The sequence below is a fragment of the Melozone crissalis genome, unplaced genomic scaffold, assembly GCF_028551555.1.
Source record: "Melozone crissalis strain CALT ecotype California unplaced genomic scaffold, PUWL_Pcris_2 ptg000111l_1, whole genome shotgun sequence".
In the NCBI taxonomy this organism is placed as follows: domain Eukaryota; kingdom Metazoa; phylum Chordata; class Aves; order Passeriformes; family Passerellidae; genus Melozone; species Melozone crissalis.
The window spans coordinates 8874380-8896388 of record NW_026535888.1 but is presented as its reverse complement, the minus strand read 5'-3'; the positions used below and the strand labels follow the sequence as shown (position 1 = coordinate 8896388).

The following is a 22009-nucleotide window of genomic DNA, read 5'->3' as shown; positions in this document are numbered from 1 at the left end:
AACTTAATTAGTGTCCCTTGAAGTCCAGCTTCCAGCTTGTTTAAACTGACAGCACAAGAGATTTTTACCAAAGGCAAACCTCAAAAAACGCCAGCATTCAGAAAAGGCATCTCTAGAACTCCTTTTTTAAAGGCTACGTTTCTCCTGCTATGGTTTCCACAACTGTCAGTGTAAAACACTGTGCTGGGAGGGCAGAGAATAGCAAGAAAAGGAAAGGCAGGGAGAAGCTGGCTACATGCACAGCAGCAGGGGTCAGTGGAATCTCATTTTTAAAGTTTTCCTGCAGACGCGTTACCAGAGCGCCGTCTACAGCGAGCGGCTGCTGCAAGCCCAAAACTCAAACCCGTTATTCCGCACAAAAAGGGGAAAAAATCTTCCCTAAATGAGAAAAACCACGCACACACAGGCATCTGTTGTGGAGCCTTATAGGCATCCCGCTATTCCGCATCAAAGGGAACCTAAAATCTTTCCTAAATGAGAAAGGACCACGCACACACAGGCGTTCTGCAGTTCTGCACCAAAGGAAACTCAAAATATTTCCTAAATGAGAAAAACCACGCACACATAGGCATCTCTTGTGGAGTCTTACAGGCGTCCTGCTATTCTGCACCAAAAGGAACACAAAATTTTCCCTAAATGAGAAAAGACCACGCACACACAGACGTCTGTTGCGGAGTCTTACAGGCATCCCACTATTTGGCATTGAAGGGAACAAAAATCTTCCCTAAATGAGAGAAGACCGTGCACACACAGGCGTCCCATTATTCTGTACCAAAGGGAACAAAAATCTTCCCTAAATGAGAGAAGACCACGCACACACAGGCATCTCACTCTTCGGCATCAAAGGGAACACAAATGATAAAATGAAATGATAAAATGATAACATTTCCTACATTATAAAAACCAAGCACACACAGGCTTCTGATGTGGAGTCTTACAGGCGTCCCGCTATTCCGCACCAAAAGGAACACTAATCTTTCCTAAATGATAAAAACCACGCACGCAGAGGCGTCCGTCTGTCCGTCCGGCTGCTCCCAGCACCGCGCACTGCCCGGGCCAGGCGGGGCGGCTCCGGTACCGGCCCCGGGGCAGGGCTGCCCACAGCCACCGTGGGCAGGTGAGGCCGGGGCTGAGCCCGCCCCGAGCCCGCACAGCGGCGGCCGAGGCCGGGCTGAGCTGCTCGGGGCGCTCCGGAGCGGGAGGAGCTCCCAGCGAGCGGAGCTGATCCCATTCCCCGAGCAGGACAGCGCTGGAACAACGAGGGTAGGGTGCTGGGGACGGACAGAGAGCAGAGATCTCTGCAGCCAGGGCTGGAACTTGTGGGTTATTGCAAAGGGGCCCTGCTGGGGGCTGCCAGCCACAGCTTGGAGCACACCCCAAAGAGGAGCCACAAAGAGAAAGAGAGAGCGAAGTTCCCATTCCAATAGCATGAATCTTCTTCTGTGCTGAATATTCTAATTCTCACTAACCAGTCTAGTACAAGATATAAATCCTATAGCATTTACATGCAGCCTATCAGAATAGGCTTTACATTACCATATAATGTAAAGCCTATTCTAATAGGCTCTATGTAAATTTACCATGCCGATAACATCACCACACTGGGTTACATTTTAAACCCTAAAAACTCCTCTTTGGGCCCTTCCGCCAAGCTGGCAGGGTCTGCTCTGAGCCTTGGGCCTGTCTGCAAGCAGAGGGGATTGTTTCATCCAAAGGGGATCACCTTCAGCTGGCCATGCCATTGTTTTCCAGTTGTTCAGTAACTGAGGGATCTCAAAGCTTGCTTTCATTTCAATCTCACTTACAGTTTCCATATTCTCAAAATCTTTTGCCAGGCAATCATATTTATAAGGATTTCCTGTTTCATCTTCCCCAACAGGAGAGTAGCTATCTGTCAGATACAGAGCAAGAGATGCAGTGAGGAGGGGTTTTTGGGTCTAACAGCCAAAGGTAGGAGTATTACGCCTTCAGAACAGCAGTGATACCACCTTTGATTGCTGTGCCCCTCTTCCTGGGCTTGGCCTTTCCCTCCATCCCTCTCCTGTGCATAATTGCCAATGGGAAATTCAACCAGTCATCAGCAATGCCCCAGTGCCCAACAATGCAAAGCTTTGAGAGGTACCTCGGCAAGGGATTGCTTTATTCTTCAACAGAAAGAAATTTTATCCCTTCTCTCAGCAGATGGGTTACTGTTTTGCCTATGCCCTCCCCTGTCAGCGCCACTCTTCTCCTTAAAATCACAGCTCCTCAATTGTTTGCAAAAAAATACTGAAGAACATTCACAGCACTACAGGTTCAGAGGAGGAAAAAAGGGAAAAAAAGGCAGAAAAGTAAAGCTTTGATTGATGGTTTCCTCTGCAAGTTCAGTGCTTTTACTGGAGATATTGTGATACTGCCTTCCCTTCTCTCTAATAGCATCTCTCCCTCCAGCAGGTCAGTACAAGAAGGAGAGATAAGTTCCTGCACAAGCAAGAAAATAAAGCCTAATTCCTATCCTTCATCCTCCCTTGGCTTTCAGAAGCCAAAAATTCACTAAAGCAGCAACAGGTTACTGACACTCTCCTTGTATAACAACATCTTAATTCAGTAAACTAAAGAAATACTCTACTCCTTTTAATTTTAACTTTCAACAAATTTAACTTTCAGAGCTTAATTCTGATGCAGTTTTTAATTAAAATGAAAGCTAAGGCTGACTAAATGGGAATGTAGTATTTAACTTTTTTAAGTATACCATAAAGATAACATTGATTTTAAAGGTTTGCTTAACCACATAGGCCTTTATAGACTTCTGTCCATAAAGACAAGCAGAAACAATAGTGTTACAGTTTGACTTTTTTTTTCTCCATTTTATTAGCACAAAATCCTGTAGTGGGTGAAAAGAAAGAGAACATATGCATGTACTTAGAACATGGAAAACTCACTGCACAAATGGGGATTCTTTCTTCCTGTTATTTTGCCAATTTCTTCTCTTACCTTCAGAATCTGAACTGTGATAGTGCTTGCAAACTACAAAACCCAATCTTAAGAGCCCACTGCACTCCCTCAAAAAGAGCTCTGCAGTTCCATTAGCAAAAAGGGGCTCAGCCTAGATTTAAGAGAACAGACCTAGAGCACTTAAATTCCAGTTTCCTGCTGTAAATAAAAAAAAAAACACATTTACACAGTATGTGCATACACCCCAATGTTAATGCATGTATATTCATTTTTACATATATCAATGGAAGTTCATTCTATAAGCACAGAAGCAGTCCCAAGGTTATTTCTGACCACATAAATACACCAGCTGCAGAAATCACTCCAATTAGTTCTTCTTGCAGAAACTTTTATAGTGGGACTTGTATAGTTGGTCCAATGGCTTTGCAACACCTATACACACACAGGGACAGGTAAAAGGAGGCAAGGTCTTTATGGGCCAGTGGCTGAGCCTCCTGCACAGCAAGGCTGGTGTACAGAATGACATCTGCACTACTAATACCAATAAATTAAAGGATTCACATATACTGCCCGTAGTATGAAAGTCAGCAGAATTCACAAAATCAGAAAAACCACTATTTTAGTCAGATTGCACAGAGACAAACAAGAGGGTGTTTGTCATAGTACAGAATCAATGTACTTCCAAAGTCCAGTACTATTAGTAAATTATGGCACAGTGAACTTAATTGCCATGCACAGATAACACCCTCAGACATTTTGCTAGGAATTGTCTTGATTATCAGTCAGAGAGTGGAGAAAGATCCACCATCAAAAGTCAGTAACTTGGTAATTTCTTTGCTTGGGAATAGCTGAAAGGGGCTGCTTTGTTCCAACAGATGGCAGACATTTCAGTTTAGTTAGCCATGCAGTTGTTTCATGAATAGGATTAATCACACAGATTTATGACATCCATGTTTTTGCAAAAGAGAGCAGGTAGTTTATTTCTGATTTTATTCCTTCCCTTCCATCAAAGGGGACATACCAAGAAGTGTGGTCTGAAAGCAAAGTATCACTATCTCTCAGAATGAAGCTCCAGGTCAGTTCTCTAAACAAACACATGATCACTAGAACAGAGCTCTCTATCTTGCATCCACTTAACAAGCACAGAATTCATGAGAACTATGAGCACACCAGCAAGAACAAGAACTACTTAATGGAATGATTTGAGACCAGCCTCAGCAAGCAAAAAGCTTGAGTTTCACAAGCCTTAATAACACCAATTTTGTTTTTGCATGACAGGAGGTAAACTTAAGCAAAAGAGGATATTCTACAGATTAATTTAAAAAAAAATTTTAAAAAGTTAAGCAAGTGACTGTTCAGTGTTTCACACAAAACCCAACTCAATTGTTTGTAAGTTTTGACCAGGCAATCAGTCAGACACAGACTGTTAAAAGAGGACTCCAAACTGAAAACCTACTGCATTTGCAATACAGCTGATTTCAAACTGGCATTTCTAACTCCACTGGCCTCAAAGTATTTTCACAGTAGTCTCAGTTGCCCAACATGAGTTACAATCTGCTGTTCCACAGTTAGGACCACTCTTCTCTGAAACATACTTCAGGCTTTCAGACTACTCTTCTCTTGTTCCACAAAACTTTGGAGTGAAGAGCTGACAAGTCTACCCAAGGTCTTTAGCTTTCCTCTAGACTGCATTCCTAGGTGTGCCATTGTGAGTCACTGCTTTCATATTTGAGGTGCTTGATTGATGGTTGCAGATCCTGTGGGAGGCAACACCTACTTCAAAAACTTCATGGATGGCTTTGCGGAAGCAATGGAAATTGTAGTCTATCAAACCTGGCAAGGAGAGGAAAAACTGGGCTCAGATTGGCATATTTATGTAAACACAGCTTCAAAATCAGTATCAAATAGGTATTTTGCTAATTATTTAGTATAAATTTGGATTGAGAAGATTTAACAAAGTTTTACTGATGTTAGTATTTATTTGGATTGTCTCAGGTAATAATTTGGAATGCAAGGTGTATATTCATGATCAAACAGTAGGTGAGGGGCCCATGGCTCCATACCACTGATCCCACAAGAACAGATGGTAGAGACAGAACTCACGTTAGCTACACAAGTCATTTTGGCAGCAGGACAGTGATTAAAGTGATGATTCACAAATTTAAAAATACGACCTCATTAGATCTATCTCCAAAAAATAAAAATTTTCTCCCATAAGAAACTACACAAATTTAGTCAGACAAAAATCAAGGTGACTTGTAAAGTCATATTCATATTTTATAGCTGATAGAAAAATATTATATAAAGGCTGCTCAATGGCAGGGAAGTTCTTACCTTTGCGCTCAAAACTCTCTTCTCTAAGAATGCAAACTAATGCCAAAAACTTTGTTACTTCCTTTAAGTACAGGACTGTTGTGTTATTGAGCTTGATAATTGCCATTGACTCTTTATCATAAGCACTTCCAGTGCCATCTTCTTTTAACCTAAAAAAGAACAAGTTAACCCAAGGCATCATCTAACATGTAACTTCCAAGACAAACAGCTGCTAAATGCAGTTAGAAGAATATTACTCATACTGAGCTAAGCAAATGGAGAACCTGCAATGCAGGTCTCAATACTCTCAGTGAGTAAGACCATTATCAGACTTCAGTTTCTCAGGAAAGCCAGAGCTAAACAGGGCAGAGGCCTTCATTAGATACTGACTATCATAAATGAAAAGTTAAGAGCAAGCTACCAGCATGAATTCTTTTGATGTTTGGAGTGACAGCTCAGTGAAATTACTTTTGGTAAATTAATATAAAGGCTTCCTTTGTGAGACTGGGGCAGAGGATGCAAAATGGAGCAGGACACTTTTGGTCTTAAGCTACACCAGCTTGCATTTATTACAAGAAGAGATGAGCATGCTGTTTTCTAGCTTCAAGTTATTAGTGTTAGTTAAATTACTATAGAAGCAAATGATGTACTGCAAGTTACTTCTAAGCCCTCCTGAAAAAAACCCCAAATCAAACAGTTACACAACCCTGGATCAACCCATCAGGAGACAGACCATGAAATGCTGTGGTATTTTCTTGGTAGCACTGCATTTTCCAGGCTACAGTTCTAACATAAGCTATCACTTCTTCAGAACCACTTCTCAAGTCCAGTGGGAAGTATAATTCTGCTGTAAATTGTGAGATATCAGCACTGTGTGCATCCCTCATAGATGGTCAGCAGCAGATGAGTTATCTGGCAATTGTTGTTCTGTTCAGACTGCAGCAAATCTCAAAGCAATATCACTGCAGGTTACACTTATGGCATGCTATTGACCCCAGTTATTTACAGGTATTTATGTACCTGCTCCACCACGCCAAACCAGACACAGCAGTATTCAGATTTTCAAATACTTGTGTAAAATATTTGAAATATACTTGTGTATATATATACATATATAGAAGAATATACACTTGTGTATTTTCGAATATTTTGTGTAAATTGTGTTTAGAAACACGATTTCTACAAATGTTACATATCTGTCTAGGGCCATCAGTGGAGGGAAACAAACCAAGTATAAATGCTGCCAAATAATTTGGATTTATTTTAGTTATTCACAGAACCAATGTGCTCTAAAAACCAATTGATAGCATTTTGCTGCATGACAAAGCCAGCACCAATTGAACAGTTTACAATCTATTCCTACAGGTGTTTCTACACCTTCTGAGGACTCTTTTTTTCCTGAGAGTATTCATCACTTACCCATATATACAGGAAACATCTATGACTACATCAATCATGTCACAGCACAACTCATATGACTGCATGTCCACAGGAGAACTGTCTGTTGCAATGTAGATTTTGCTGACTACATCGAAGAGAAAAGCTTTTTCAATGCCTGAATTCTTCAGAAAGAGAAAGAATTTGGATGAATTTTGAAAATAACTGCATTTTTATAATCTCAACTAGAATTTATACATCTTCACATTCTTAGTAGCAGAAGATAGTTTAAATATAAGCAATTTAGAGGCTTAGGATAGATACAAGATTTAGAGCATTTACTTTACAAATACAATAACCTTGTTGCCATAATACATATCAACATCACATAGCTGACAAAAATAAAACTGGGGACTCTGGTACAATTCTTTTCAGTTTGTTATTTAACTAATCATTATCAAGGTTACATTTTACTGTGCTTCCAGAATCCATATTCAGCAATTTACCTTTTCTGTGTTTCTATTAACTCCAGAAGAGCCAGAATTCACGTCCTCCTAAGGAACTGGGCTCAGAGATATTTCATAGCAGTGTGCTGACCCTTAAATTTATGCTTGTAGTATCTTGGCAGTTCAGTTTCTGCATGAAGCATTTGCCATGCAGTTTAACATGCAGAGCAACTTAGCTTCTGAAGTTAAAAACCCATGAAAAGTAGCACATTATGAGTATGGAAAAGCACAATGCCATTTGTACCTGAGCATTTTGGTAAAGTGCATGTGTCCATACACAGTTCAGAAACCTTCTATGGTTCAATTTATCACACATACATTACTGGCAAAGCTTCTTTTCTATTTATGCACCAGAAACACTCCTTATCTTTTCCTAGCTAGTCTGAATACCCGGGACAGTGTCCTGAGGATATCCAGACAATCTTTCTGATATCAAGATTACACTCCACATCCTCATGGCACTGGGAAGGTCAACATATCCTTTATCCACTGGGCAGGTTATTACAAACAGTGCTCTACCAAACAAGCATTAAATGGTAGCATGGGGTGACATGTCTAAGTGTCCAGCTCCTCCTGGATATAAATGTTTTTTCTTTGTTGTCCAAATGCCTGCAACAGCCTCACAGACAACTTAAATGAGATGGCCTTGTCTCTAGGGTGATATTTTATTTGATTGAAAGTACAGAGCAGCAAATTTCTAATTCCATAAGAAACACAAACACTAAGAAAAAAAGGGGAAAAGTCTCACAGGTCATATGAAACAGACAGCTGAGTCTGAGGCCAAGTTCATATTATCAAAAAATCTCTGGCCAGTACATTAAACTACTAATTGCCTTAGCAAAGTAATCAGTACACCCTGCTGGCAGGAAACCTCCATCAGCTGTTACAACCAGGCAAAATACACTTTGTCAATATTTAGAGAAAGTCCCAAAGCACACAGCAGTACAAATCAGCTGGTAAAGAGCTTTTAATACAGAAAACCAGGTTGCCAGAGGACACCTACATGAGTGCCACCCAAATCTCTCAAGGGCAGATCTAGCCAGAAACCTTTAGCAGAAGGACTTTGCTTTACCATTCTGGGTATTTCATTCAAAGTTCTGTGAGATGAACACTTACTGATATGAAGATATTAAGTAGATTTTCCAGGGTTGGCAGCTGTGGAATGAGCTTCTGTACCACTTTACTGAAGGCTTCAAATATTGAATGGTCATAGATACTGGTCAAATAAAAGCTGAGATGAGGAGGGAGGGCAATGAAAGAAAAAAGAAAAAGAAGATTCAAGAGTGTTTCAGAACTGTAATAGAAATGTTAAAGTTACATTTTCTAACATTCAGGCCTGCTACTTTTGCCTGGGATGACTTTATCACAAATATGTCTGGACATTGCACAAAGAATCAAAGTTCTGAGCAGCTGGAGTACACATGGAACAGATTTTTCCCATCCTTGAGAGATGGAAGAACAAAAATAAAAATCTCAGCATCGTTAGAATACACTTTGCCCACACAATGCTTATCACAAAGGTGTAAAAATGCTTAATCAGATTTCTGCCAGTCCCATTCCTGGCCTTCCACTTTTTTCACATTAACATTAAGATACCGGCTCCACAAGAATCAAAAGAACAACAAAACCAGAGAAAAGATAGCTTGTTTTAAAGGTGTCTGTAGAAAATACCTTAAAAGTGAGCCAAATCTCAACTAACACACTGAGCTTTTAGAATCAACCACACTAATCACAGGGAAAATCAGTGCAAGTCAGGACTAGAAGGCAGAGAGATTCCCCTCTCTTTCCCTGCTCCTCCAGCCCACAGGCACAAATCTGTTACACTGAAAGAGAAACTTTCAATTATCACTGAGCAGGGATAAATCTGTTGATTTATAAATCTGATACAGTAGCCTGCCTCTTTTTCAGTCAGCCTAACAGCTGAGGCTTGTGCATAAATTCAGCAATCTTATTTATACAAGTTAGTTCAATAAGAAACTACCCAGATCTTGCTCCAGTATTACATCTAAAAGCCTTTAATCTGTATGCATATCAGCAACAGCATGAATCACATATGCCAGAGTCTTTAACTCACCTAAGGTGAAGTTTTTCAAGCCCAGCATCTGTAAGATCATCATTAGCCCTCTGATGAATATCCCTCTGAGTTTCTATTTTATGGTCATCTGATAAACCATCAACTTTATGAATAAAAACTTCAAAGTTCATTTCTGGGTTGACCTTGTAGGCTTTTGAAACTGTAATGTGGAGTCTTGTTAAAGCTTCCATGTAGTCATCCTGTAAATCAGTTTTGGCAGGAATGAATGACAAAGTTGCTGCCTGATAACTATTCCATTCTGCACAAAGACAAAATATTTCAGTGCAAGAACTTCACTTCTGTAACTAAATAGAAGTATGGGACAAGAGAATACCTTGGTGTGTCATAAATCCAAGCAGCTTAGATTCTTTATGTCAATTAATTTTCATTAGCTATACAAGGCTCAGCTACACAAAACCAGACTTCAGAGCAAAATGTGGGGTACACTTCAACTCCAGCACAAGGCAGAGATCCCCAAGATGGTCCCAAAAACCAGAAAACCTCCCAGGGTGCAAATCCTAGGTTGATTAGAAGCTACCAGATACCAGTATAACAATACTAGAACCTGAAGTCAGAAGTGAGCTGTTGTTAATTGAACTGTGTGTTATTAATTGAACTCCAGAGCAGAAAAAAGGGATAATTCAGACCAAATAACCAAGCAGGTTCTCCCTATTATTACAGAACAGGTAAGTTCAGAGTAGGAGCCCTTTTCCACTCTCTCCACCAGCAGCATATGTCCAGTCACTCCACCAAAACAAAACCACACACCAGGAGTCAGATTGCCAATGCATCTCTTCATACACAGCAGAAGCCTCTACCAAACTTATCTAAAAATATAAATGAACTTATCTAAAAATACAAATTACTGGCCTCTTCATCATCCCTTTCACACAAAAAGTTAAACTAAAACTTCCTTGTCATCTGTATTTACCTGGGCATCAATAACATATATTAGAGCACCTGTTCCTCTGAAGATCATCTCATAATCAAATGTTGGATCAAAAAAGTCCATCTGTCCAGGAAAATCCCATATTTGGAAGTTCACAAATGAACTGTTGGAAATATCATCCTTGTAGATTTTGTTGGTACTTTCCAAGAACAGAGTCTCATTGGGAGACATTTTGTGAAACACCACCTGTGAAAAGAACACAAATAACAGTCTAGATTTTATCTTATCAGAAGAAATTAGTGAAAGATTTGTGACTTGAATTTTACAAATAGGTTTTACACATTCTAAAATGTATAGCTTGAGGTAAATAGACAGCTTCCTGCATCAGCTAAGGAAATTGTCTACCCCTTAAAAGAACCAAGTAACTGCATACAGTGAAACGTTTTCACAAATAACCCAGCTGGCTGGAGACAAAGACATCCAAGTTACTCTTTCTTTTTCCCAGCAAAGCTAGCACAGTGTTTTCAAATTCTGTTCTATTCAGATCTGGCATAAAGCCAGTTAAATAAATAACTGCAAGCTTTTAATACTTTTCCTTTCAGTCTTAGAAATTCCTAAAGGAAACTTTGTTTTTAGTCTGGTGTCAGGTGTTAAAACACAACATAAAGAGATGGTTCCTAAGCTACAACAGAAGAGTACAAAAATAACACCTCAGTTTTAGGTAGTTTGCCATCTATTAACAACTCATTTTGAGTAGGGAATCACAGAATGGGTGAGGTTGGAAGGAACACAGTGGGGTTATCTGATCCAAGCTCCCTGCTCAGGCAGGGTCATCCCAGAGCACAAGACACAGGATTGCATGCAGACAGCTCTTGAGTGGCTCCAAAGGGAGACTCCACACCCTCTCTGGGGAGCCTGTTCCAGGGCTCAGGCATCCACACAGTAAATAATTCCTCTGATGTAGGTGGAACTTCCTGTGAAAGCTCACTAAAGAAAGGATGAAGGATTTCGCACCAGTTGGCAAAAACAGTTCAGCTGCAGGATGATAAACAGACTCATTGCCAGAACTCAAAAAGCCCCACTGGGATTTATTTTAGTCCTTCCTTGCAGAGAAGCAGCACAAGCAGCCTGTAGCAAAACCAGCCAGTGTCAACAGAGAACTCTGTGCTAATGCAACTCAACCAGACAAGAAAGTTACTCCAAACAATCAGTCATACACCAGGACTGCAAAAATTAAAGAAGTTTCATATACAGCTCTTGGTAAATCTAAAAACTTCACAATAGGGACTGCAAACTTCATATACAGCACTTTGTAAACCTAAAACCTTCACAATAGGGACTGCAAACTTGGTCATTTTGGTTTCTTCAAGTGTTTCTGACAGCTACAGAAGTCATCCTTTAGAAACCTGATGCAACAAACTATGAAAAAAACTGCAAGACCAACAGCTCCACACCTAGTACAGTTCAGTGAGGTTCAAAGTATTACTTCAGCCTAGATTTTTAAGGCCAAGGGAAAGAATTTATTTCCTTGGGATAAACATCTCAGGAGGCCAGGGTCTAACAGAGGTTTTAAACAGCAGGACATTTGTAGGGAGAAGTAAGAACACTTCTAGAAAAACAGCAGCTGTACTGCATTCTTCAAGGTTTGCAGCATAGTTCTAAAGTACACTGAAATCAACATTTCTTTTGGGACTCAGCATCTCCCACAAGAGCAGGACAGAATTAGTAAGTTCAGTTTAAAGCTGATAAGTCTCTGGGAAGCAACACAGTCACCTCCTTTTTTTCCCAAAATAGCACATTTCATCAGATTGATGTTCTCCACCTGAACTCTTTCCAGTTTCCTATTACATCAGTAGAGTACAGTAAGTCCAGTTATGCAAGTCTGCACAGAAATTTGCTTATGAACTGAAGCAATCACTGCATTCCCAAAATTTACCTACAATTTGCAACTGAGTATTAATAGGTTACACCAGCATGGAAAACCCAATTGACCAAAGGAGAAAAAAGCCCCTCCCCAGGACTGTGTTTTTTTCTTTTGTGAGAGATCTCCTGTCAATACTGCACTCAGTAGAAGCATGAAATTATTTAATAATCATGTTTTTCACAGAAATTTCTAGATAATCACAAAGCCAATGCTTCCCCCAATACAGAATTTATCTAGCATATATCCCTATTTTCTGGCAAGGGGACCAACAGCTGGTGCCCAGACAGAAGGGCTGGGTCTGGTTATGCCCATTTTTGAACTAGAGAGATTTAAGAGCAGGGACACTGTTAATAAGAAATTTCCTGATATTAGAGTTTGCTCAGGCAGCATCACAGTGAGCTCCTAGGAACCAGAATCACAACTTCTAATTCCTAAGCAAGATTAGTAACTGGCAAAAGATAAATTCTATGTCCTCTTACTGCATATTCAATATGACACCATTCCTTTCCTACACAACTACTGGAATAGACCCTCAAAAAATTGAAGAGTGCCATAAAAAAAGTCCAAAAGCTACATGTATAAAGAGACTTGTAATTTCTTGAAATCTATCTGTAATCTGGAGTTGCTGTCTTCCTCTTGCTTTTAGGGCTCAGTTTTTTCAAAAGTGGATAATACAATCAGATCTCTAATAAGAGTCTACAACGAATACCATTCACATGAGTAAAATAGTTAGAAAAAAGGCTTTCAGTGAAAGAACATTTGCACATACAGTGGGAGCATTTGACCTAAATAACGGGGAGTAACTGATAAGGCTAAAAAGCAACAACAGTCCAGGCTACCACTGGATTTCAGCACAGCACAATGGCAAAGATTTCTCACTAACAGGGGCTGAAGTCAGCTCAGAACTCATTGGTTTACTGCAGTCTTGGATCACCACGCAGCCTGCACAACATTTCTAAAAGGAGCAGATGCATACCTTCTATACTGCAATGTCCAAAAAGGCTTCTCTGCACAAAAACTTTATAGAAATCTCTGTAGGCTTTCACACTTGCATCTGAAACAAATTTGAGACCCTTAAGTCTAGAGCTGAGACTTATGCATTTCACTAGTAATACCTTTCCATAAAAACATCACCTATGCAAAGTTCACAGGAGGGACTGCAAACAAAATTTGCACTGAGGAACAAGGATTGTTCTGACTGCTGCAATTCCAGTGAGCTACCTGGCAAATCAAAAGTCAGTTTTGTCTTATTTTTATTAAGAAACACTAATGACTTCACAAAGCTACCAACAAACCTAAGGCACCGGAACTGCTGCATTTCCTCCTTGCCAAGGGACTCTCGTTTACTCGCTCTAAAGGAAACCAGAGGCTCTTTCTGCTCTCACAAAAGCAGAAGTCTCCCTCAAAGCATCAAAGGGCAAAACAACGGCTCAAGCCTTCCAAATGGAAGCACTAGCTAAACACCACACACCTACACCACGTAAAAAACCTACTCATGATAAATTTCACACCAGCGTCTTCACTTTTTACGCCTTAAAAGTGAAGAAATACAAAGGCTACAACCTATGCTACACAACCTTCCTCTCTAGGGCAGATGATCAGAGTCCATTCTGGAAAGCAAACGTCTGTAAGGAGGAGGCTCCCGTCGCTCCAACTTCGCCACACGGGCCCACAACAAAAAGTAGAAATTGCCCGAAGAGCGGCAGGGCGGGGAGAACCAGCTCGGCGCCGGAGAGGCAGCGCGGCAGGCAGGGGCGGGGAGCCGCCGGCTGCCCCTCACCTTCTGGATGGAAGATTTCCCGCTGCGCCGCAGCCCCATGAGCAGAATCCGCGGCTTGGAGTCCGCCCCGCCCGCGCCGCCGCCGGGCCCGCCCGCGCCGCCCCCGGGCCCACCGGGCCCCGGGCCTCCCTCCAGCTCCGCCTCCTCCTCCTCCTCCCCGTAGCCGAAGTCCTTGGGGAACGAGTCCGCAGCCCCGAAGCTCCCCCCCACCAACGCCGGCTCCTCGGCTGCGCCTGGCGCGCCCGCCCCGCCGAACTGCAGCGCCATGTCCGCCCGAGCCCGCCGCCCCGCAGCCGCCAGCGCCCGTCCCGGGGCCTCCTCTGCTCGCCCGGCCCAGCCCAGCCCGGCCCCGATTGGCCGCTGTCAGGCTGCGCGCCGCCGATTGGCTCGGCCGGCAGCGAGCTGGGAACGCTCCGGTCAGACGACCCGAGTCACCTGACGGCGCTGCCGCACGTGAGCCGCGGGGCGGGGCGGCACCGGGCGGCGGCACCGGGCGGCGGCACCGGGCGGCGGCACCGGGCGGCGGCACCGGGCGGCGGCACCGGGCGGCGGCACGCAGGGCTCGTTGCGGAACGGCGGCACCGGGGGCGCGCAGGGCTCGGTGCGCCCGGACGCAGCGGAGGCACCGGGGCGCACACCGCTCGCAGCAGAGGTGAGATATAAACTTTAAAGAACATAGGGATTTTAGAGGAGCTAAAATTTTAGAGGTTTCAGTTAGAGATAAGCTTTATTGGATTTAATCAAAATAAATGGGTAGGTTGATGAAGTTAAGAGTTAGTAGTTAACTAATAATTGATTGCTTGTCAGCACAGTGTTTGGTTAGCTGGGTTTATAATGAATATAGGAACTGATAAATAGCTTTTAAGAAATAAGACAATTGTGGCCTCCTCTGTTCTGAAACCAATTGAAGATGGGAAATAGGAGTTCTACCAATGGGTTCATTTGTCATATTTGCATTGAAAAGGTAGAAAGGTCAGAACGAGGAAGACTTCATTTACTTCCTCATTTTGGGACCACTGACCCATTTCAAGGAACAAACTACGCATGCTTAATAGCTTTTGAACTAATTGCCATATGAAGCAGGGAATGGGATGTACCAAAGTTATGAATACGCATTTGTATTTTGGCTATTCAATACTTGGATAGATAAAAGGATTCTGTAATCACCTGTAAACTTGGAGTGTATTTGGGAGTTATCCCACAATAAAGATTCACTTTCTAACTCTAAACTCTTAGAGAGTCTTTGTCTGTCACAGGTGCTATCAGTACTACATCAATATCCATATTTTTAATAAATCAGAGGCACTGGTTTCAGCAGGGGAGCTTTTGCCAAAGCAGCCGTGTAAGAAAACATTACCTTGTGAAGCAATAGTCTTCATTAACAGTCATTGATTTTCTTCTAGCAGCCATGGTGCAAGCAGGCACTCAGCTGAAGCTTTAACAAATCTTGGTTATTTCATCACAATCCTAGTTTAAGGTTCACGATATCCAAGTGCTTTCAGAGGGAAGCAAATACAGTTATGAAAACTCTTAAGTTTGGTTTACTTGCCAGGCACTGAGAGCTCAGGTCAGTTGTCCGTGCCCTGGGATGGCTGGGCCAACACCTTTACCTGCCTTGCTGCTTCCTTAGCAGGACACCTCACGTTGCTCAGAAACACCTTCAGCTGTACAACACCTTTCCCACCGCATTACCCTCTCCCTGCTTCCACATGGTGCAACTTAATGCTTCATGTTCTAGCTTACATTCAAGGGAACTTTCTTCTGTCCTTTGTTCCTGAGGTTTGGGAAATTCTTTTTTTTGCCTTACTTGTTTGGTTTTGGTTTGTTGGTCCAGGGCAGTTTTTTCCTAATTAATGCTTTACAGGCATAAAACAGTATTTTCCCCTCATTTTACCTCTCTTCTGGTCTATTTAGATCAATAGATGTAATATTAAGGCAAGCAATTATTGCATTCACTAGCCCTTGATTACAATGACTAACAAAAGTTCTGATCCATCTTGCCACATTTTCAAGGTAGTTTAACTTCCTTATTTTTAGGATGGGTTTTGCAGACTAACAGCCAATAAATCTAATACATAAGACAACTACTGCTTTCATTTCCCCCTTCCTTTATTTTTGCTGTCATCAGTTGCCTTTAAAGTACTTAATTTTAGGGCAGGAAACAAATGCAGCTCTTTAAAATATTATTACTTTATTTTTATGGATTTTTTTTAATAACTACTTTGCATTTCAGAAGAGTGAAGCACAGTTATCTGAAAGTTAATCATAATTATCATCTTTTCTTAAACACAGAAAGCAAGAACCTTGGCCAGCATGCTTAACTCAGCAGTTGCCAAGGCATCAGCGTGCTCATGGTGATAAATTCTTTCTCTAAGATGATGAAGTAACAAAGTAGACAATGCAGAGTTCACACACAAGACAGCATTTCTCAGGAAGCCCTTTATTAAGTCAAGGCAATAAAGAAAAAAACTACTGTTATTCACCATGCTTCTCATCTTGAGGTGGTTCATACTGAGCCAGCTGTGGATTTAAAGAAAGGAATTTCATTAGTTGCAATACTTTATGTAACACTCTATATTAAGAAGTGAAGGAAAATACATGGTCTGGACTTGTTCCATTAACTTTGTACATTATTAGGCAAGTCTATTTTCAAGTCAGGCAATAAAGTAACCCTTCCCCAAAGCATCCATTTCTCACACTGAATAACCATGCAGCCACAACAAGGTGATTTTTAAATGCACTTTGAAGCACATTTGTCTTGCCCTCAATTTTTCCCTGTTTTAATTCTAGCAGTTTTTAAGTACGTTCATCTTAAACAGCAGTTGATAGTGACTGGGGTACTATCAGCTTTCACTGAAACATGATTCAATGAAACAGTCATTCTCATTGCAATAGTATCCAACACAGCATTTCTTGTAATCATTCCAGCTTCCATTATCCTTTCTGGAGAGCATAGCCTGGGCAACTCCACACTTAAATATGACCTTTACTTGTACAGTTACTACCAAAGAAAGATACAAAGTTGTTCATGACCTCAGTGGCATTAAAGATTAGTTCAAGCTTCAAAACCAGTTCAAGAATTATGGCCATCTCCCTGAAATATGCTGGTTCAGTTTACTCAATTTAGATTCCTCCCCTCTGCAAAATGCAGAGTGGGTTAAAAATAAAGTACATATAAAATTTTAAAACATAAATAAAATTAAAAATAAAAATGTACATGTGTTCCTTCCTACCAGCACCAGTAAATTGCAGCAATCACTCTGCTGCTAACAAGAACCACTAAAATTTTAATTTTTTATTATTGTAGGTTTTACTACAATGGATTACTAGTACACAACCCAAAGTCAGTTTTCTATTCTACCAAGGTCCTAACTCCCTGTCCTCCTCCCAACACACATGAATATCTGACATCTGTGTGATAGTAATTATCAATAAAAGCACAGATAAAGATGTGTATTTTATGTTACAGGATTGCTACAATAGAATGTAGTGTTCTCCCTGCTATGTGAATTTTACAGTATGTCAGAATGATGGCCATGACATTGTACAGGAAAGAACAGGAAAAAACAAAACACACTAATACCGGAAAATATGTAAAGAAGGAGGAGTTCTAGGACATGATTCCAAAAGGCTTACTTTCCTGCAACAAGTTCTGACTTCTTGAAAATACTTCTTTAAACAAAGACCCAGATTACTCTGCTCTTATCTATTTATTATCAGCTGGATTTTCAAGTCTGCTAAAACAGGTGGCTGGTCTACTGCTACTCTGCCTAAAACTCTGTTCTTTGCCATATTTCCTAGTAAGAAATAACAAATGTAGCTGAGGACTCATAATGGGTAATAGGGAAGAAGGAGAATTACTAGGACAGCAAGATGGCACTCTGGACAAGAAATACAAAGGGGTAATGGCCAAGAATCCTTTCTCACAGAACTAAAACAAGGTGGGTTGTCTCCCAGGGGTATTCTCATATAACAGCCACCATCCTCTTTTAACAAATACATGGGAACCTGTAGTGGCACATTAGCTACTAGCACATTAAGTATCTCACAGGTTTCCTTCTTCAGTGTTGTTAGAGAGCTGTTCACATCTCAGAGCTCTCTCAGCCAGCCTGCACACCCATTAAAGAACAGCCCTGCCCCAGCTAGCACTTCAGATTCATTGTTGTTTCACATAAATCCCAAGGTCACTTTAAATTAAAAGCATAAATTATTGTTCCACAAGATCTAAGTGCCCGTGTACGTTCCTGCCATGTGGAAGTCTGTGCCAAGTGACACAAAGTAATACATAATATTCCTCCTTCAATCTGCCTTTTGAAAGGCTTTATACTGGATACTTGTTTTTCAAAACTGTCCTGAAAGCATGATCTACATAATATCAGATAACTTAAACACATCCTGACAAGACTCAATACAACATATTGGGCATGATAATACACTTCCCCTAAATAAATAAAATCCCTACTTTAGCAATATTTTCTGTTATATTCTACAAGAAGTGTTCCATAAAAAATAATAAATCTTTACTACAATGAATTCTATCAGCATTTCTCAGTCATGAGGCTAAACAATGTAACAACATCTCTCAGTTACTCTAATGGAAGGAAGTTAGCTCTATTTAAGTAATTAAAATATTTTTCTTGTTGTATAAGATGGAACTATTGAATAACACCAAGTAGACTTTTACCTTGCTTTTCAGTTTTTTATTTTCTTCCAGCACAGCTTCATATTTTTCTTTCATCTCTGCCACTTCCAAGCGAAGTGCTTCTAGTTCTGGATTCTCAGGAGCTGAAGCTCCCAGATGATGCTTCAGAAAACTGATATTTAGACGTTAAGTATTTGTTCACTTGTATAACTAAATTTTAGTGTTAACACTGCAGTACACATAGTCAAAATTGCAGTAAACCATTGAGATTACTACAGGAAAAAAGTTACCAAAATAAGACAGCTTTTCAAATTCATATTCCTTAAAAGCAAACAAAAACAAGATATCAGTACAAATTCTTATGGGTTAGTACCCCCTTCTTTTCTTTTCTTTATGGTAGATGTTTTGAAAACCTAAAAGAAATAACAAAAAAAAAAGAAGCAACAACCAAAAATGGAGGCTGCTTAAAAACAGCATGAAATCAAATATGCTAGTTCCCCCTTTCTTCATGTATTTAAAAACAAACAAAAAACAACAGAAAAAGGAAGTGTGAAGAAGCAAACTTCAGAACCCACTGCCACTGCAGGTGCTCAAACCTAACGCTGCAGATCTCCAACACTGAAATGGCTCTAACTTAGCTCCATAACTGCTGGCATTCTGAAATACCCAGCTCCCCTGCATCTGTCAGACTCTGTTAGCTTGAGAAAATGCAATTATTAGGTAAAATGCATTGATAAAAGTCAATGCATTGTCAGTTCACCCATGAGTCAGAAGCAGTACTGTGCATGAAGCCTCAATAAATAAGTCACAGCAAAGAAAAAGGATACTCCAGTGCACTATCTGGTTTCTCTGGCTCTTCATATAAGGCTACCAACACTGCAAATAGAAAATATTCAACAATTGCAAGAAGTTCATGCAGCTCTAAGATTTTCAAACACATACCAGCAGTCAGCATACATGTTGCAATTTTTCCATTAACAAGATTTTCTCCTGTACACTTTGACATCAGCAACAGGTCTGCTGTGTGAGAGGGGACAGAACATTGTACCTGGCAACAGCTGAAGAGTTTTCTTGATCCCTAACCCCACACAGTCTTTGGCTAGTCTAACACAGAACACAAAGCATCCTGAAATATTTTTACATATGCCATATACACTCTAGTACTAGCTTTTGCCAGTAAGCCTGAAATTCTAACTATAGCGTTCATTAAAATTCTACTTAAGCTACATATTTCAACCACAAGACATCGGCATTTTGTAACTTCCAGCAGAACAGCAAACCTCCATTGAGCATCCAGTTACAAAACTAAATAGCTACTAAATGGCTGACACTGATAATCTTTACGGATGGGGGCTCTAATGGCCAAAACCGCCGGACAAAAGCAGCAATACCCCGACAATTTAAATAAAAATAGCCATTACATAGCAACATAATAGGAGACTGTCACATGAATACCCAGGAAGTTCCCAAACATCACCACTCCCTGCTCCCCACAGGGGCCACGTGCCAGTTTCAGATGTCTGCACTATACAGCCAAACTGGTTTTCAGCTCAGTGACTCCGAAGTTACTTAGGTAAGTAACTTACTCCTAACTCCTTTTGCTTTTAAAAGCAAAATTAGGCTGCTTGGAAGACTTGTTTTGCATCCCACAGGATGGTACTGAGATTGAAAAATCAAATGGTACTCACACACCAGGCCAAGAGTCTTAGTGCAGCAGCTATTCGCTTGACTTCCTAGATCTGCTGCTCCCTCTTTAAACAGCATATTTTCAGTATTAGCAGAATATACTTTTTTTTAAATATTAACACATTTTTGCTACATACTATTGGAAGTTTCTCAAAAAGATTTTAGAAGGATTTCAAAGATAGCAAGTCACACGTGTCAAGTTTAGAATCATCATTTCCTCTAGCTCGATATGGAGAGTCATTAATCCAGAACTTAGTGCTTTTTTCTAGAATGAATGAAACTAAGTTCCATCCAACAAAAGGTTCGAAACAAAGTTTTATTAAGACAACATTTGCTGTTATTTCATCGCAAGCACTAACTTCCTCTGTAGAAAAACTTCACGAAAAGCACCCACTGAAAGAAAATAAACTAACTAACCAAAAGCAGGCATTGAAAGTAGCACTTTGGCCGAAGCAGAGATGTCTCCATCACACCCAGCACGGGGAAAGGACCCGCCTTGCCGTTCCGCAGGCACCTCCGGCACTGCCCCCCACACGGTGAGTGAGGCGCGGGGCCGGAGCGCTCCGCAGCCCCCGGGGCGCCGCTCCAGCGGCCCGCTGCCCTCTCCCGCCGTGCTCCGCCCCGCCGCGCACCTCGGGCTCCATTTCCAGGCCACGCCGCACCAAGTTTTCCAGGAGAGTTCTTCTGCCGGCCGCCTCGCCGGACTGAGGAGAAAAAGCGATCGGCGAGGCGAGGCGGGAAGCCAGTGGAGAGCGGCAAGGCAGCCCGAGGGACGGCCGCGGCACCGCCGTGCGGGGCGGCAACTGCTCCGCGGGAGCGGGACACCGTGAGAGGAACCGCACCCGCCCGCAACGCCCCCGAAGAGCGCCCGCCGGCCCCGGGGCGGCACGACGCGAGCCGGACACTTACCCTTGGTGAGCATGTCCAGCACTCCCGACTTCTCCAAGTACTGGCGGAACTGCTCCCGCTTGGAGTCCGCGGCCTGAGGGAGGACGCCCACACGGTCAGTTCGGCGGCGCGCCCCGCCTCGACTGCGGAGGCGGCCCTTTGGCACAGGCCGGTCCCGCTCTCCGCCGCGGAGGCGGCACGAAGGGCCGAGCCGGTGTCGGTCGGCGGCCCGCCGCTCCGCGCAGCCGGCACGGAGAGCGGCACCGCGCCCACGCCGGCGCGCTCCCCCCTACCTTGTTGTGCGCCATCTGACCCGCACGGCGCCTGCCCCGGCCGCGCGCCTGCGCCCTGCGCTTTAACGGCGCGAGCGCTTCCCTGCGGTTACCACGGCGACGGCGCCGCGGCAACGGCCGGGGCCGCGCCCCGCGCTCCGAGCTCCGCGCGCCGCCCTCGCTCTCCTCGGAGCCGCCTCGCTCTCCTCGGGGCGGCCTCGCTCCCTTTCGGGGTGTCCTCGCTCCCCTCGGGGCGGCCTCGCTCCCCTCAGGGCGCTCTCGCTCCCCTGGGGGCGGCCTCGCTCCCTTTCGGGGTGTCCTCGCTCCCCTCGGGGTGTCCTCGCTCCCTTTCGGGGTGGCCTCGCTCCCCTCAGGGCGCTCTCGCTCCCCTCGGGGCGGCCTCGCTCCCTTTCGGGGTGGCCTCGCTCCCCTCAGGGCGCTCTCGCTCCCCTCGGGGCGGCCTCGCTCCCTTTCGGGGTGGCCTCGCTCCCCTCAGGGCGCTCTCGCTCCCCTCGGGGTGGCCTCGCTCCCCTCGGGGCGGCCACGTTCTCCTCAGGGCGCTCTCGCTCCCTTCGGGGTGACCTCGCTCCGCTCGGGGCAGCCTCGCCGGCTCGCTCGCCGCCCAGGGGGAAGCTGTGCCGGCGCTGTGCCCCCTTTCTTGCGCGGCTCTGGCCCCCGGCCCGCTCTGCCCTGCTCTCCTCGCCGGGGACGGTTCCTTGCTCAG

The 22009-nt window shown here is 43.0% G+C and overlaps 2 protein-coding genes across 2 annotated transcripts; both read right to left on the bottom strand.

The window, feature by feature from the left end:
• Positions 1-3536: 3536 nt before the first annotated feature.
• RRAGC (Ras related GTP binding C) lies at positions 3537-14064 on the bottom strand. Its single transcript, XM_054292604.1, has 7 exons — positions 13798-14064; positions 10136-10339; positions 9205-9404; positions 8247-8361; positions 6667-6809; positions 5269-5417; positions 3537-4767 (listed from the first exon to the last, which is right to left on the bottom strand). Exons 1-7 carry the CDS (start codon positions 14062-14064, stop codon positions 4616-4618), a joined length of 1230 nt encoding a protein of 409 aa, XP_054148579.1. The 3' UTR covers positions 3537-4615.
• A 2154-nt stretch (positions 14065-16218) lies between these two features.
• Positions 16219-21387, bottom strand: MYCBP (MYC binding protein). The gene is made up of 5 exons (XM_054292567.1): positions 21307-21387; positions 21035-21107; positions 19267-19315; positions 18482-18611; positions 16219-16317 (listed from the first exon to the last, which is right to left on the bottom strand). The coding sequence occupies exons 1-5, from the start codon at positions 21319-21321 to the stop codon at positions 16273-16275; spliced, it is 312 nt and encodes a 103-aa protein (XP_054148542.1). The 5' UTR covers positions 21322-21387; the 3' UTR covers positions 16219-16272.
• Positions 21388-22009: the final 622 nt, after the last annotated feature.